Here is a 19,691-nt window from a genome sequence, read left to right on the forward strand (position 1 = left end):
TCTCCTGTATTACATGTTAATACATTTTATTATACTGGACTTTTTACTTTATTATCCATTAAAATTCCAAAATTTTGAGTTTTCTAAGATAGTTACTATATTTGCCATATCTAATCAATTATTGGTAGAGTAGGTATACAATAAGTGTTTTCTGAATGAATGTTGAGCAGTGAAAGCTGAAAAGTAGTAGTCAATATTATTCTAAGGAAGGTTGAGCAGAGGAAGGAAATATATTCAAGGTTTAGAAAGTAAGGAACAAGTAATATTGGAAATGTATTCAGAATACTTATTAATATTTGTGCCTGAAAGTGGCACTAAGTCTCTTTGAGCACTTTACAATCTGGCATATGAGAGTGATAATCAGTTAGTTTTTCTTCATTGCTCTAGATGTTAGAACTAAGACAAATTGGCAAATGGTAAGGAAAGTAGATTGAGTTTGAATAGAAGGAAATTGTTGCAATGTGCCCATGAAAATGCAGCTTTCCAAATGTTATTTTGTTACTGCTATCTAAGCAAAAGCATACACACCAGTCTCATCTCATAATGTTAGCCAAAGGAGAAAAAATGGAAATAGAAACATCTTACACTACTCATTGGCTTAGCAATCTGCACAGGAAAGAGAGCTGAAGAATCCTGGCTCAAAGGAATCTTAGAGGTCATGTGGTCCAATAAGCAAGTATTTTCTCCTACAATAGTCTTGACATTCTGTTTGACTAATTCCATTATACAAATCTTCAAAGATATAAAAACATTTTAATTATGATTTTGAGTCACTAAAATTGCTATAAAATTTCCTTCTATTTTTGCTCAAACTTCTTTTCTATACCATTTATCAATCTGTCACAGTTCTAACTTTTAGAGCAGTGAAGAGTAACTGATTCCTGCTCTCACATACCAGACTGTCAAGCACCTGAAGAGGAAATTTGTCTTTTAAGAAGTGTTACGTGCTACACTGATATCAAGAGGTTGGAAGATCACATTTTGAGCAACAACATTTTAACATTTCATGAATATTAATCAACTATAGTACTTCTACCTGGGACCCTTCTACAAGAAGCATTCTCCACAAACAAGAAGGCATATTGTCTTTAGTTGTTCAATTGGATGTAAATATGGATATTGATACAGAAATGGATAGGATAGCTATATCACTTTTCTGGGTTTTAAAGAGTGTTTATGATTACATTTTCTCAAGTTAATGTGTTTTTCTGGCTCCTTTCTTGATTAATTTAAAAATTTCCCTCATAATCTCTGATCTACCAGGAATAGAAGATGGTAGTTACAAAAATAATTGAAGTATATAGTTCTGTAACTTTTTTGCTCTAGACAATAGAACTTCCTAAGATTCCACTGTATTTTCCAGAGTGACACATATTTGATTCATAATGAAAAAGCCTCCTTAAGTCACTGAACAATCTCATGTAGGATGATTTTTTAAAAATCTTTCACACCTTGAATAACTGCCTGTCTTGGCTCACAGAAAATAATACAGCAAATCGTATCAAACATCTAGCTGAGGTCAGTGAATGCTGTTTTTAAGCACAAATTAGACTTAACAACAGTTTCATTTCTTATGATCCTAGTCCTGTTAGATTCTGGACACATTGTCAGGAAATTATTATTATTTTAACATAAGGTGACATACTTTTTGAAAATAAAAATAAAATTATAGATAAGGCAAATCAAATTAATCAAATTATTCATTAAAAAAGGTGAACTTTATTCCATGTAAATTGAATCTCAATATATCTGACTTTTAAAAAATTCGAAGGAAAGCATCCCCACAGATAGGATTAATCACTTACCTAATCACATCTAGCAATTTATGACTTACCTAGAAATTTTAAAAGATAATATGGGAGACAAAAGATGATGCAAATGAGGGAAAGGACTGGCTTATAGCAAAATACAAATTAACATTATCTATAAACTCAGGCCTAAAGATCAGATGAGACCAGGATCTACAATGCCACCAGATTATGAATCTTTGCAAAACTATTCATATCTATTCTTACGTTCATGCCTCACAAATTTAGGTTCAATTATAGTAAGGAGGCAGGGTAAACAGTTTGATGGCTTACACAGCCTATGCCAGGATGAGGTTTTATGCATACCCTAAATATGAACAGAACTTCAGACATTACAACATAATTTTGCCTAGATGTCTTCATGTGTTTTGATTGTATCAAATCCCTCACTTATTAATTCACAGACAATGGAGAGTGCAACTTGGTTTATCAGAAGAATGTCATACTGGCTTCAAACAGGTCTTAATCAGATCCTTGGTTCTACACCTGAATCAAAATTTTAGGAATGGGTTAAACCCTTTCTCAAAATGTGAACATGGCTACTAGTTTAATGGAAAAAAGCATAGAGATTAGAAATCTCTAATTCAAAGTTGCTGATTGGTTGTTTCTTAACTGAATTTATTTTTTTATCTTCAGTAGAAGGATTTCTACCTTGCTATGGCTAAGTTACAACTAATATTTGGAAGTCTAGAATGGTCAAGGGGAATAAACAAAGTCTGTTCAGCCATGGGTTTTAGGTCATGGGTATTCACCTTGAGTTTCCTTGGGCTATGCGTGTTCACCACTGCTTTGATAATAACCACTACCATGTGTTATTGAGCATCTATGTTCTGGGTCCTAGCAATCATTTAAGGTTAAGCAATTTGCTAAAGTTATAATAATAGAAAGAAAGAAGGTGACAGGTTAAGGTTATTTTTTTTCTGCTAAAGCCATGCCTAAGTAACACAGTCTTCATGACACAGAAGATACCACCTATATGGTCTAGGTATCTTCTTTAAAATAAATAAATCTAATTTAAAATTAAAAGTTGTTTGATTAAAAGGTTTTAATTAAAACATGATTAAAATTCATTTTATGTATGAATTTATTTATGGATTAATTAATCAACTGGCTGGAATATAGTAATGAATTTCATTTGTCTCTATCTTAACTAAGTCAGAAACAAATAGAGCAAAAACATCTGTTATGTATACAGGCAAAGTTAAAAAATAAAGCATTTTGGGATCAACACGCCATGGTGAAGCCCTGAAAGGACTACATGATTCTAATTTTTTTGGCATCCCTCCTCTTTTAAAACATTTTTCCCAAAGTGGCTAAGATAAAGCTGGGCAAAGAGATATTGTCATCTGAATTTGCTCCAGCATAAACATGTTAATTTCATGACTCTATCATTACCTTAAAATATATAATTATATTTAGACAGTGTTAATGAATCAATGATTATATCAGTGATTATGAAACTTTATGTTTAATTTGATATCTATCCTCAATTATAAACTTACAGAGATAAATGAGTTTTTCAACCCATGTTTTTAAAAACATACAAGGCTTATTAATTTGAGACCAAACAATTAGAGGAACTTAAAGAATAATATTTGGATTCAGACTAAGTCATTATTAAAGGGTAACCTTGGGCAAATTACAGAAATTTTCCCTTAATCAATTTTTCCACCCCCTAAAATGAGAACAATATCAACCTTTTGGGGTTGTTGTAAGGATTAAATAAGATGATAAACATAAAATAATACCTTGTTTGTTCTAAAGTACTGTATAAATATAGATCATAGTTTTTAAGCAGTGTTTAATAAGCCTAAAATGTGATAAAATGTTGATTATATGAACTATAAAAAACTAAAAATGATTTTCAAAATTAGTTTTTCCTAGAACTTAAGTGGTAAGCTATTTTCTGCTAATGTTTCATGTAAAGTATTTTTAAAATTCTTATGAATTTCTTTGTTTAAAACATTGTTTCTTCATGACTCAGCACTTCTTTCTCATGGCACAGATGTTATTCATAGTGAATAGTTTTTTTTTTTAATTCTCATAATGTTTATTCTCATTTATTGAATGAGTACCAGGAAAAAATAGGTTTTATAACCAAATATAACTATCTTTGAATTCTACCTCTATTCACTTAAAATCTCTAAGCTTTAGCTTTCTTTTGAAAGGTATACCAGGGTGTTATATTACAAAAACAAAAGAAAATTACTACTGGGAAAATTAAATTGTTAATAACATTTATCTTTATCTTCATTGGCTCCTGACTTTGAGTTCTACAACATTAATAATTCCTTAAAGTTGCAAATCTGGAAACACCATTTTTCCATGAAGGCCTAATTTAAGAAGGCTGTACCATCTGTGTTTGTGTCTGTTTGGTCCCAATAAATAGCATCAAATGTCAATGATTGTGCATAAAATTGAGATTCTAGAACTTTCTAAAGGGACAAGTCTTTGGTGAAGTTTCCATGATTACCACAGGTGTTGCTGATTATAGAAAATATTTCATTGTATTATAAAGAATTATGGATAATTTTTTAAAATCTCAGTATTTTTGAGCTCTTAATTTTCTCTTTACCCCTCCTTATTTTTTTATAGGCTTGACGAGATCATTCAGATTTTGAGTGGGAAAAAAAACCATCAAAATCCTATGGAATATTTCAAAACCTTTCACAAAAGTTGTAGTACTTTCTACTTTATACATTGTGTAATCATCATCTCTGTTTTAAACAACTGCTTCAGGTACTCTGTCTTCATTTACCATGACATTTTGTTTTCAGCAAAATAAATGAGAAAATCTTGAGAAAAAATTTAAAATTTAAAAATTTATAAAAAAATTTATAAAATTGTGAAGATACAAATATTTTGTTTGTTCATAAAAAAATTTTTCACCTTCACCTGGCAAGTGATGTACTTGATTCCTCTGTCTCACAGCTGGTATTTCATTCCTATAAAAGCCTGCTGCTGCCTCAGGAGTTCTGGTAGCAAGTCCTAAAGAAGGGAACACAAAACTATTGGCATGTAATTTCTTAGTGAAATTTCATGTGAATCAATAATTTAAAGGTAACTACGTGGAAAGGTCTCTGTTTGTTCCTTTATCTAAAATAAACAGGTACTGAACACAACAGAGGACTGTTTGTAAGGAAGAACAAAATTCTTTGGAGAAAGTAGTGGATGTTAGACACAAAGAATTGCACAGAAGGAACAGTCAAATGTGGCCTTAAGATCCAGCTCTTCATTTGACAAAATACAGCACACCTTCATGTTCAAAACACTAGAAAAACTAGGGATAGCAGGAACAAACTTCAACATTGTAAAAGCTATATATGCTAAACCCAAGGCCAACATCATTCTACATGGAGAAAAATTGAAAGCATTTCCTCTAAAAACTGGAACAAGACAAGGATGCCCTCTTCCACCACTTCTATTCAACATCATATTTGAAACTCTAGCCAGAGCAATTAGACAAAAGAAAGAATTAAAGGGATATAAATAGGTAAAGAAGAACTCAAACTATCACTATATGCTGATGACATATTTCTATATCTAGAAGATCCAAAAAAATTCCACCAGAAAACTTCTACAACTAATAAATGAATTCAGCAAAGTAGCAGGATATAAAACCAACACCCATAAATCAAACACATTCCTATACATCAGCAATGAATCCACTGAAAGAGAAATTAGGAAAACTACCACATTCACAGTAGCCTCAAAAAAAAAAAAAACACACACACACACACACAAAACTGGAATCAATCTAACAAAAGAGGTAAAAGACCTCCACAATGAAAACTACAGAACACTAAAGAAAGAAATTGAAGACAATCTCAGAAGATGGAAAGATCTCCCTGCTCCTGGATAGGCAGAATTAATATTGTCAAAATAGCCGTACTACCAAAAGCATTATACAGATTTAATGCAATTCCTATTAAAGTCCCAATGACATTCTTCATAGAAATAGAAAAAGCAATCATAAAATTTATTTGGAAAAATAAGAGACCCAAAATAGCTAAAGCAATCCTTAGCAAGAAAACTGAAACAGGATACATCACAATACCAGAACTTAAACTATACTACAGAGCTATATCAACAAAAACAGCATGGTATTGGCACCAACACAGACTTATAGACCAATGGTACAGAATAGAGGATACATAGAGAAACCCACATAAATACAGTTATGTCATACAAAGGTGCCAAAAATATTCACTGGACAAAAGATAGCCTCTTCAACAAATGGTCCTGGCAAAACTGGAAATTCATATGTAGCAAAACGAAATTAAATCTCTGTCTCTCATCCTTCACAATAATCAACTCAAAGTAGATCAAAGACTTAGGCACCAGAACACAGACCATGCACCTAATACAAGAAAAAATAGGCCCAAACCTTCACCATGTTGGCTTAGGATCTGACTTCCTTTACAAGCCTCCTAAAGCACAAGAAGTAAAATCAAGAATCAATAAATGGGATGGATTCAAATTAAAAAGCTTCTTCTCTGCAAAGAAAACAATTAATAATGTGAGAAGAGAGCCTACAGATTGGGAGAAAATCTTTACTACATGCCCCTCTGGGAAAGCATTAATCTCTAGGATATATAAAGAACTCAAAAAACTTAACACCAAAAAAAGCCAAATAACCCAATCAATAAATGGGCTGAGAAACTGAACAGACACTTCATAGAAGAATAAATACAATCGATCAACAAATATATGAAAAAGTGTTCAACATCTCTAGCAATTAGAGAAATACAAATCAAAACTACATAAATACTTCATCTCACACCTGTCAGAATGGCAATCATCAAGAACACAGGCAACAACAAATGTTGGTGAGAATGTGGGGAAAAAGGTACACTCATACATTGCTGGTGGAACTGAAAACTGGTGCAACCGCTATGGAAAGCAGTATGGAGATCCTCAGAAAACTGGAAATGGAACTACCATTTGACCTAGCTATCCCACTCCTTGGTTTATACTCATACTCAAAGGGCTTAAAATCCGCATACTACAGTAATTCAGCCACATCTATGTTTATAGCAGCTCAATTCACAATAGCTAAACTATTGAACCAACGTAGGTGTCCCTCAATAGATGAATGGATAAAGAAAATGTGGTGTGTGTGTGTGTGTGTGTGTGTGTGTGTGTATACTCAATGGAATATTACTCAGCTTTAAAGAAGAGTATAATTATGCCATTTGCCAGTAAATGGATGGAAGTTGGAGAATATCATGCTAAGCAAAATAGGCCAATCCCACAAACCCAAAGGCCAAATGTTTTCTCTAATAAGGCAAGGGGCACTAGAGAAGAATAGCATTACCTTAGATTAGGTAGAAGAAAGTGATGGAAGGGGAGGGGAGAGGATGTGGGGACAGAAAGATAATAGAAAAGAAACAGAATTATTGCTTTATGTATGTGACTACATGACCAATATGATTCTGCAACATGTACACTAAGAAAAATGAGAAATTATATCTCACCTATGTATATCAAAGTGCATAAATGCATTCTACTGTCATGTATAACTAATTAAAACATATAAAAAATTAATAAAGAATTTAAAAAAATCCAGCTCTCACCTATACCCAACAACATAAGCTGGGTACTCTGTTGTTAGTATTCTGTGATGCTAACCTTTTGATATTTTAATGTATTTAAATATTTCTGTTACCCAAGCCTTCATTTGAACTTGGTAGCTAAATAAGCCTATTGTAGATTAGACTGAGAATTATTACGATGGATGTTAAAGGTAGTAGCATGTCAGGGCCTGATGCTAGCTTAGAAAATGATGTTCTTCTGGGAAAAGTATTAGGAAAAAAGGCCCACCTTCTGGGATAACACAAGGTCAGGTTAATTTTCAACTCTCTCCAAAATAGGGGCTATTTTCTCTAAGCAATTGAATTTATGTGCCCAGCAAGGAGAAATAGGGCTCAATGTTGGTACCTGTTCACCATGTTGGAAGGCAAGTTTGTATAGAACACAAATTGCACAACATGACCTCATAAGGATTGCATAGCTTAAAAAAGTATTAACAAGTTCAATAATTATTAATGCAAAGCTTATATTGGCAAACAGACTATTCATTTGTGATAAAGTATGTTTATTTTTTTCATTAATTTATCCTAGTGGGTAGCATAATGTCTAACTGTAGAAACTGAAAATTATTTGTTGAATACTTGAGTAAATGAATAAATAATATGAAATTAGAATGTTAACCGGAAAGCTGAGCATTTCAGCATTCTATTTGGCTCACTGGATTCTTTCAGCCCCCAACTCTTTTCTGTTCTCTTTCATTATCCTCAAGGGAATAATTAATGGTCTAAACCTTCAATCTATATTACCTATAGTATATTGGGGTTATTAAAAGAGTTTCATATCCAGATGGAAATCAGAGATTAAAATGATTATTGGTTCTGGCTTCCCTAATTCCCAACTTCTCTTATTCAGAAACACTTGCATCAGGTTGTCATAAATTTTATTTAAAAAAAAAAATTTTAGGAGGGGAGGGGAAGGGGGGAAAGGAAGGGCAGCAGAATAGAATAGACATTATGATTGCTGTATGTATATAGGTGACTCTATGAGCAGTGTGATTCTGCAATCTGTACAGTCAGAAAAATGAGAAATTATACCCCAATTGATTCAAATGTATGAATTGCCAAGATCATTGTAATGTCATGTGTAGCTAATAAAAAATTTTTTTTAGTTGTCAATGGACCTTTATTTTATTTATTTATATGTGTGCAGAATTGAACCCAGTGCCTCAGACATGCTAGGGAAGTGCTCTACCCTAGCTCTGTCACCAGTTTTTAGTAGATTCAAATGGGTGGAGGGCTAAGATCCCCAAAAAGATTTGAATAAGGGAGGTTAACTACTGAAAAAATTAATTTAAAAAATTCATAGGCAATGGTTCTCAAGTAATCCAGAGACTAGAAGCATATAATTATAATGCACCAATGAAAAAATGGAAAGAATTTAAAAAGAGATACCATAATAAAATTAAAAATTAAATTATGCTAGACAAATAATAGTACAATAGCATGAACAAGAATAGGTTCTGAAAAAGTTATTCCTCAATACTACCACTCCATCAATTGCTTTTCCTTTATGTTTCCTCACAGACCTTTCCACAGGAAGATCCTATTTTTATCTAATACATTCTTGGCAGAGTTATGTGATCGAAGCACATGAAACTTTCAGTATATGAGCATTTTTCAATAAAAGTGAGGATTTGATATGTTTTGTTTTTAAAAACATCATCTGGGATCTTGCTGAAAGTGCAAATCTCAGGCCTCACCCAGATCTACTGAATGAGAATCTCTGGCACTCAGCTATCTGTGTTTTAACACTGAACTAGAGGAAAACAAACTAAAAGTAAGTAAGAAAAGGCAATAAGAGTATTGGCCCTTTAGTACTATTTATACATTTAAAAAGATACAAACATAACAATTGCCATTGTCAGTATTGAAGTGATAAGTGAATCTTATCATTGTACATCAATTCTGCCTCCAGGTAACATAATGAAAAGTAGTTAAAACTTTCCTGCTTTGAAGCAGAATTCTTGACTGCATCAGAGTTCCTATGAGTCTACCTTGAAAAGGAAGTGTGGTGGTGGTGATGTTTCCAGATCTCCTTTAATCTTAGAAAAAACATCATAGGCAGAGGGGTAAAAGCAGGATGTCTACTAAAAATTACACTAGTTTTAATAATTGGTTATGAAATATAAAAAGCCTTATCCCTAAAACCAGGAACAAGAAAAATATGTTGCTAACACTACATCTATTCAACATTGCATGAAGTTCCTAGCCAATATCCTCCTTTAAAAAGAAAAAATAGAGCTGCTATTTTCACTGGGGACATCACTGGATACACAGACAATCTAAAAGAATTTACAAATTATTAGAATTAAAAAATAAATTTACCAAATTTGCTAGATGAAAGCTAAATATACAAAAATTAATTGTATTTTATATTTTAGCCACAATTAGAAAAATAAATAAAAATGCATTTGTAATAATGGAATTAAAATAAAATACAAAGAATAATCCTAAGATGTACAATACTTCTACAAAGAAACTAAAAATAGTGCTGAGACAATATAAAGAATGAACAAAAATGTGGGATAACAGAATGCAAAATTCAACATTTTCTCAGTTGATTCATATATCCAATAATATTGCAATCAAAATCTAAGCGTGTTTATATGTGAATTGATAAATTCATTATAAAAGTAATAAAAAAATCTAGACTAGTGATAATGATATTGAAAAACACTGCAAAAACAAAACTGGAGAAACTATATTTTCAGCAATGTTTGTAAAGCTACAATATTTAACACAGTGGTTTGAATAAAGGATGAACACACTGATGGAAAAGAACATGAAGTCTAAACATAAATACAGAGACAGACACACACACACACATATACATACATACACACACACACACACACACACATACACACATACCTCCCACATGGTAAAGTCCACAAATGTGTGGCAAAAGTTTCACTTTAGTGCAGAGAGGGAAATGGTAATTTCCTCATAAATGGTGATCATTGGATATCTAAATGGTAAAAATGAACCTCAACTCCTTCCTCATGTTATACACAGAAGTAAACTACAAATTAAACTTTAACTTAAATGCAAAAGGTAAAACAATATGACTCTTAGAAGAAGACACTGTGGAAGAAAAAGCTTCATGGTCTTGGGATAGAAAAGATTCTCTTTAAAAAACAATTGAATAAAATACTTGTAAATTAGCATTAAATGTACATTAGTATTACAATACCAGTTTTAAGGGAAGGAAAGGCAAGCCATGGAGTGGGAGAAGATAGTGATATATATATATATATATATATATATATATATATATATATATAATTATCTATCTATCTCCANATATATATATATATATATATCATTATCTATCTATCTCCAAGAAAAGACTTCTACATAGTGTGTGCATGCATGCTAGGTAATTCAATGTCAGTTTTGATCTTACAGATATTACATGTGTGCAGCACGCACACACACTTCCTTTAAATAAATCAATCAGCAAAGTTTACAACTCAATAACAATGAGCAAAATAATTAAATATTTTAAAGCAAGGGCATTAATAGCCAATACATATACAAAATCCCATCAAAATTATTAGACATCAAAGAAATGCAATCCAATTTAATTCCACAATGAGATGTTCTATATATACTTCAAAATGACAATAATTTAAGAAGCACTCTAATATTAAACATTGGTAAATATATGAATTTTCAAACACTGTAAATGGAAGTAAAATTGGTGCAACTACTTAAGAAAACTCATTATAGTATTTTTTTTTAAGCCAAACATCTGTACACCTTATATCCCTCAAATTCTACTCAGATATATGTATATCTCTAATTACATATATGTACATATACATATGTGTGTACACACAAATGTAACAGAAATGAGTTTATGTTTGCATTAAAAACATATAAAATGGGTCATATCAACCTTATTTATAATAGCCTCAAACTGAAAATCAACTAAGTCTTCAACAACAAAAAATTCCATAAATTGAGGTATATTCTTAGAATAGAATATTGCAAAGCAATAAAAATGATGCTTAGCAATCCATGGTAGCCAATAACAGTCCTGAGCTTTGTGCCCCTGCACTCAAGAGAAATGTCCAACAGATTCAGTGCCCATAAAATACATAAACTTGGGCCTCTAGGCTGACTATCAAGTACCAGTGGCTGGTATAGGAACCACAGTAATCAGGGAAGTGGCTCCTGCCCCCAAACCTCTTGGAGGGTCCACAGCTGAGTCCCATAACTGCCAGGTGACACACCTGTCATTCAGACATGTGGATCCATAGAAGGAATTTCTTGAAGATAATTAAGCAGCCAGTGGAAAACTTCATGAGTATGAAATACAGCACATATCACAAAAAGCATTATGGAGGAAACCAGCCACCATTCGCTGTGCCTAGATACAAGCACACCAATCTGCAACTTGCACATTCTAGAGGGGGCAGCAGCTCTGCACCTCCTATGGGCCATTCAGCAGCATTGGAACCAGACTATTATGCCTCTACCTTAGACTGTCTCACACCACACACTCTGAAATATAAATGGTGGTGGTAAATGATACACCAGATTTGACAGTTCTGTGTACATGGAACTTTTCCTTAGGAGGGCACATAAGACTGTATCCCCCCACCCAATAAGGAGTAAACTGGCTCTGCTATGTTACAGACTAGTAGGGATTCTCCCCTGACTTATCAGAAAGCTAGTAGGTGCCTAAATGCACTAAAGATCAGAGAGGATCTCCTAGAATTGTGTCAGAGGTGTGCTGTTGTAATCACTAACTTCCACACACAGGAATAAACTTAAGAGTTAAAGTCAAGGAATGGTGTGTATCTTCTACAGGTTCCAAATCCTGATGAAATCCAAATCAGGAAGACTCAATAAGAAATCCTCAACATCAAATAGCTCAGCACAGGATATCATAGATAATTCAATGTCAGTTTTGATCTTACAGATATTACTTTTCATACTGAATTGATGGATGTTCCATTATTGGAACATTGGCTTAGAAGAAAAGAATCATTGAATTATTGGCTTAGAAAAAAACATGAAAATACAAATTAAAGGAATGAAAAAAATTTTCAGAGAAAGAATCAGAAAAATGTCCAATACTTGAGAATAAAATGGAAATCCCAAAAGAAGACTCAAATCAACAAAACTGAGGATGAAAAAGGAGAAATTTCCATGGAAATTTGTGAAATCCAGAGGATCATCAGGAACTTTTAAAAAAACTTACATTCTAATAAATCAGAAAATCTAGAAAATATTAACAAGTTTCTAGACACATACAACTTAACTAAATTGAGCTAAGAATATAGAAATACTGAACAAACCAACATCAATCACTGAGATTAAATTAGTAATAAAAGCCTCCCAACAAAGAAGAGCCCAGGACCAGCTAACTTCTACTAGACTTTTAAAGAAGAGCTAATATTAACACTCCTCAAATTAGTCAATGAAATAAGAAGTGAGGGAAGACTCCCAAATTAATTCTATGAAACCAGTATCACCATGATATCAAAGCCAAGTAAAGATTCACCAAGAAAATAAAACTACAGACCAAAATCCCTGATGAACATAGATGCAAATATCCTTAATAAAATATTAGCAATCTGTGTTTAAAAACACATTAAAGAAGATTGAACAACATGATCAAGTTGGTTTTATTCCAGGATGTAAGATTGGTTAAACAAGAGCAAATCAATCAATGTAATTCACCACATAAACAAAATTAAGGATACAAATCATATGATTATTTCAACTGATGCCATAAAAGCATTCAACAAAATCCCATTTCCATTCATGGTAATAACATTGAAAAAACTAGGGATAGTAGGAACTTACCTCAACATCATAAAGGCTATATGCAATAAACCCAAGCTAACATCATATTGAACAGAGAAAAACTAAAATAATTTCCTGTAAAATTTGGAAGAAGTCAAGAATGTTCACGCTCACCAGTCCTATTCAAAATAGCTCTTAAAACTCTAACCAGACCAATCAGATAATAGAAGAAAATTAAAGTGAAACAAATAGGAGAAGAATGCAAATTATTATTAGCTTATGACACGATTCTATACTTAGAAAACACACACACACACACACACACACACACACACATGGGGAAAAAAAAACCTCTAACAGAAACTCCAAGAATTGATCAATAAATCTATGAATAAAGTGTCAGGATACAATGCTCAAAACACAAAAGCCAATAACTTTCCTGTACTCCAATAATGAATCTCTGAAAAAGAAATCAGGAAAATAATTATACTCAGAGTAGCCTCATGAATACCTGTGAATAAATCTAACCATTGAAGTAAAAAACCTCTACAACAAAAATTATAGAACACTGAAGAAAGAAGTTAAGAAAAACCTTAGAAGATGGAAATATCTCCCTGGAGATCGTGGGTAGGCAGAATTAATATTGTCAAAATGGCCATATTACCAAATATGATCCACAGATTTAATGCATCCCCATCAAAATACCAATTTTATTCTTCACAGAACTAGAACAAACAGTTCTAAAATTCATTTGGAAGAACAATTGACCCAGAATAGCCAAAGCCATCCTGAATAATTACAGCAATGCAGGACACATCACACTGTAGAGATACAGTAACAAAAACAGCAGTATTGGCATAAAAACAGACATGAAGACCAACTGAAAAGAATAACAGACACAGAGACAAATCCACATGGATAGTCATATGATCCTTGACAATGGTTCCAAAATCATACATTGGAGAAAGGATACCCTTTTTAATAGTGCTAGGAAAACTGGATATCCACATGGAGAAGAATGAAACTAGATTCCTATCTTTCACCCTGCACAAAAGTCAAATCAAAGTGGATCAAGGAATTAGACCAGAAACTTTGCAACTGCTAGAAGACATATTCTCAACACTCCAACATATTGGCCCAGTCACTGACTTCCTTCACAAGATCCCTAAAGTTCAAGAAATAAAACTAGGAATCAGTAAGTGGTATGGCATCAATCAAAAACATTCTGCACAGCAAAGGAAAAAAGAATGAAGAGAGTCCACAGAAGGAGGAAGATGTTTGTCAGCTGCTTCTCTGACAGGGGATTAATAAGCAGAATATATATAGAACTCAAAACTTAACATGAAAACTAAACAAAACAAACAACAGAAAACCCCCAAATCCTAATTATAAATGGACAAAAGAACTAAACAGAAAACTGCTTGAAAGAAAAAACATAAATGGCCATATGTGAATATATGAAAAATGTTCAGCATCCCTAGCAATCAGCAAAATACAAATCAAAACTGTACTGAGATTTCATCTCATTCCAGTTAGAATGGCAATAATCAAGAATACAAATAACAATAATTGCTGGCAAGGATTTGGGAAACATTTGAGGTATACTCATGCATTATTTGTGGGGCTACAATTTAGACAAGAAATGGAACCACACATGACTCAGATTTGGTACTTCTTGGTATTTATTCAAATGAACTAAAATCAGCATATATAGTGATAGAGGCACATCAAAGTTAATATCAGTGCAACTCACAATAGGAATTAGAAAACCAGCCCAGATGCCTGTCAACAGAAGAATGGGTATAGAAAATGTGCCATCCATACACACACACACACACACACACACAGTGGAGTTTTAAACAGTCATAAAGAAGAGTGAAATTTTGTCACTTGCTGGTAAATGGATGGAACTGGAGAACATCATGCTAAATGAAATAAGCCAAAAAGTCAAGTTTTGAATGTTTTCTCTCATATACAAAAGTTGAGAGAAAAAAGGAATGTCATGAAAATAGAAGAGAGACCAATAAAGTAGAGGAAGGGAATGGACATGGAGGGAGAAGGGAAGGGCAAGGGGGATGTGTTGAGAACAAAATAGACCAAATTACCTATTCTTTATCCTTGATAGGTACAGATCAAGTAATCAGAACACACACACACACACACACACACACACACACACGTACGTGTATGTATATATTCCCAAGAATCTTTATCCTCATATTTTAAAATATATTTTTAATGGGTGTTCACTTTACTTGATGTTTTATTCAATACCATATTGTATTATTTTTGTAATTAGATATACATGTTAAAAATGATAGTTCTGAGGAATGGTATCATTTGCTTCTGCACCTATTATGTATATTTCTTATTAAATCAACTCTAGACAAAAACTACAATGTTACTGTACATTATCCATTTTATTTGACACTTATTAAGTATTATTAATATATCTGCATACTAACTTTCCATTAAAATGTCTTTAAAATTATTACATTCATAAGTCTGATCTTAACTCTATTTGGGGCCAAGCATATTTTTGAAGACATTTATTTTAATTTGATATTAAGAATCAAATTTGCTGATGGTTACATTTTAGAAACTGAATTATAACTACTAAAACCATGAATTAAAAATTTTAAACTACAACAATTTTCAAAATAAAGCAACAGATTACTGCAGTGAATTAACACAAACTTGAAAAATACCACTCTTGTTTACCTGAAGTGGGAGACTTGCAACGCTCAAGTTCCGGTGGAACTGGACTATCATTCAATTCAGTTAAACCTGAAAATACAAGGAAAAGATATATATATATATATATATTAATTTTGATAGTACTGTACAGGTAATCCTTATTCCTTAGTATAGTTAAGTCTAAAAAGGTCCCCTTTCCTGTGAAAAACCACATTACAAAAGTATTGTGAAAATTTATTTAAATAAGTGATACAGGAAAAACAGGAGCTGTAGCTGATCAACAAAGGAAAATTAAACATGGATGGTGGAAAGATGCAAATTTTATTATTTTTATACTTTAATAAATGATCCAATTTCATCAGAGAATAAAAATGAGAAACAGGGTTTTAAAAGTCATAATAAGATCCTTTATCTCAGGAGAACAGGTTATTGGCCTTTAAAAAATATTTAAAGAGATGTTACAGATTTAAAATTTTGTATTTATTTATAAAAATGTAGTGCTATATATATTACATACTGATTTGTTCAATTACATCAATGTCATTTTTATAACAAGTACTACATTCATATTTCCAGTATTTCTTACTTTCTATTTTATGACTTTTCTGAAAAATACAAGGATGAGTACAAAAGTTTAATACATGTTTTTAAATTCTATAAATACATATTCCTATGGCATTTAAAATATCCTTCATCATAGTTTTCTTATTCTTTTTGGAAAGTCTAATATTCTTTTTTTTTTGTAAATAAGTACACAGAGTTTCTGATTGAATAGAAGTCCCCTTAATCAGAAACATTTGAACATTTGGGAACTACTGCGAATAATTAAAATTGTCTTTGTTCATATTCCTTCCTATATCCTCTTTATTCAATTTATACTGATACATTTGCTGTAGTTGCAAAAACAAATAGAATTTGGAGATGAAAAGGTCTCTTGTGATAATGTAACTTAACCCTCATGTTTTATATCTATCTATCATCTGTTTTATCTTAAAAACACACATACACACACACATATGTATTTTTTTCAAAATTGAGTCTTTCAACCCATAAATATGGTATTCTCTCCCATATGAATGATTTTGAAAATATTTTCTTCTGCAATATTTTGTAGATTTCAGTATGGCAGTCTTATACATGGGATTTTTAAAGTCTTCTATTATCATGTCCCAAATTCTTGTTTTTACCAAGTTTCAGTAGACTTTTTTTAATATGTTTCTTCATTTGCTGTATAAACTAAAATATTTCCAGAAACTACATGATTGTTTTTAATATAGTTTTCATCGTTATGCTTTCTTTTTCTTCTTATTCTCTGGGGGAATGGGACCATATCATTTAGAAGACTATCCTCTATGTGTTATCTTGGTTTTGTTTTGTCATGCTGGGATTGAATCCAGGCTCTCACAAATTGTAGGCAAGCATGAGATCACTGAAATATCTCAAGTGGTTTTTAAAATTTCATTTTAAGTCAGGGTCCCACTAAGTTTCCAGAGTGGCCTTGCAAATGTGATCCTCCCATCTCAATATCATGAATAGCTGGGATTACAGTTTATTTCCTAATTGTTTACTATCATTTTATAGAAATAAGACTGATTTTTACATACTGACATGTTTTCTTCAATCTTACTGAATTCACTTTTTATTTTGCAGCTTTATAATAGATTCCTTTAGTTTTTCTATATATACCATAATAGCACTTATGTTTAGGTATATTATTTTTTTTACCTTGCTTTTGCCCTTACTAGGTTATGAAGTAAAAAGCTGAATAATGACGACAGTTGATATCCTTCCTTTATTTATGATTTTAGGGGGGAAAATATTTAATATGTTACAACAAAGTATGATGCTATTTATTGTTTTTTCATGAATACGATTTATTCAATTGAGGAATGTCCTTCTTGTTCCTAGTTTGTGGAAGATTTTTTGTCATAAATACGTGTTGAATTTTGTCCAATTTTTTTACATGTATTGAGATGATCATATTTTTCCTTTAAATTATATTTATCAATCATTTTACATTGATTGATCTTTAAATGTTAAATTAGCATTCCTGGGATAAATCCATCTTGTTTATAATGTTTATATTTCTTATATTTATGTGCCATATTGCATTTACTAGTTATTTTATGTATAATTTTTATATCTATGTTCATGAATGGGTCTGGTCTGTAGTTTTCTTACACTTTGCTGTATCAATTTTAGTCATCAACATTTTGATGGCTTTATTCTGGTCCCTAAAAGACTTCACATTAAATGTCTCATAGAGTTAATCTATGGAACCATTTGGGGCTTAAAGTTTTCTTGAGGGAAGTATTTAATTTTGAATTTAAAAAATTTAAAAGACTGTTATTTATATTTTCCAAGGTGTTTTATGTCATCTTTGATAGGTTTTATCTTTCAAAGAATCTCTTAAAATTCATCTAAATGTCAGTTTCTAGGCACACAGTTGTTCATAACATTACTTTGTAAATTTTAGTGTTTCTATAATCCATAGTGATGTTCCCTTTTTCATTTCATTTGATCATACATTATTTTTTTTTCTTCTGGACTCAGTCTCAGGGTTTTTAGACTTTATTAGTGCTTTTGAAGTATCATATTGTTTTGTTGATTTATAGTATTATTTGTCTTCTACTTCATTGATTTCTGACCTTTAAAATTTCCTTTCATTTATGTTGTGTTTCTTTGCTCTTTTTTTTCTTAGCATCTTAAGAAGGAAGTTTAGATTATGGGTTTCCAAAATGACCATCCATGGTTTTACATTTTTATTCAAAGACTGCTTTAGCAGCATCTTTATACATATATACACACACACACACACACACACACACACACACACACATATATATATATGTATGTATGTATGTTGTGTTCATACTTTCATTCAGGTCAAAAATACATTAAAATGTCTTTGGTCATTTCTTTTTTAAGCCATAAGTTATTTTAAAAAATTATCAGAATAGAAGACAGAAAGACAAACCCACAAAGATACAATTATCTGATCCTTGAGAAAGATGCCAAAAACGTATAGTGTAGAAAAGACAATCTTCTCAACAAATGGAGGAAACAGGTAATCCCTATGCAGAAGAATGAGACTAGACCCTTATCTCTCACCCTGCACAGAGTCAACTCAAAGTGAATCAAAGACCTATGAATTAGACAAGAAACTATGCAACTCCTAGAAGAAAATGTAGGGGCAACATTCTAGTATACAGACACAGGCAATGACTTTCTCAATAGGACACCTAAAGCTCAAGAAATAACGCCAACAGTTAATTAAGTGAGATGGCATAAAATTAAAAAGCTTCTACACAGCATGGGAAACCATTAAGAATGTGAAAAGAGAACCTAGAGAATGGGAGAAAATCTTTGCTAGATATCATTCTGACAGAGAATTAATATCCAGAATATATAAAGAACTCAAAACACACACATGCACACAAACGTACATGCACACACATAAAAGATGGGCAAATGAACTAAATACATCTCAAAAGAAGAAATATAAATGGCCAACAATTACATGAACAAATGTTCAACAGTGGTATGGTTTATATGGGAGATGTGCTCCCAAAACTCATGTGTAAGACAATACAAGAAAATTTAGAGGGGAAATAAATGATTTTATTATAATCACCTAAACCTAATGAGTGCATTAGTCCTATGATAAAGATTAATTGGGTTGTACCTGTAGGCGGGGAGGGGTGGGTGGAGAATGTAGATCACTGGGGGCATGCCTTGCAGTATATATTTTATTCCTGATGAGTGGAGCTTTCTCTCTGATTCTTGGTGTCATGTCTCCTTGGCTTTTCTCTGCCACAATGTTCTGCCTCACCTC

At 32.1% G+C, this 19,691-nt stretch overlaps 1 protein-coding gene across 9 annotated transcripts in view; it reads right to left on the reverse strand.

The window, feature by feature from the left end:
• Stxbp5l (syntaxin binding protein 5L) overlaps positions 1-19,691 on the reverse strand; it is a 347,451-nt gene that overhangs the window by 58,693 nt on the left and 269,067 nt on the right. For 7 of the 9 annotated variants that reach the window (XM_048794363.1, XM_048794362.1, XM_048794366.1 and 4 more), the window contains 2 exons: positions 15,881-15,946; positions 4,704-4,796 (listed from right to left, as the gene is read on the reverse strand). In XM_048794363.1, the coding sequence (XP_048650320.1) occupies positions 4,704-4,796; positions 15,881-15,946 (159 nt within the window). The remainder of the gene's footprint in view (positions 1-4,703; positions 4,797-15,880; positions 15,947-19,691) is intronic. The other 2 variants (XM_015486887.2, XM_015486886.2) reach the window with 1 other exon arrangement.

The sequence above is a fragment of the Marmota marmota genome, unplaced genomic scaffold (assembly GCF_001458135.2).
Source record: "Marmota marmota marmota unplaced genomic scaffold, marMar, whole genome shotgun sequence".
Classification (NCBI taxonomy): Eukaryota; Metazoa; Chordata; class Mammalia; order Rodentia; family Sciuridae; genus Marmota; species Marmota marmota.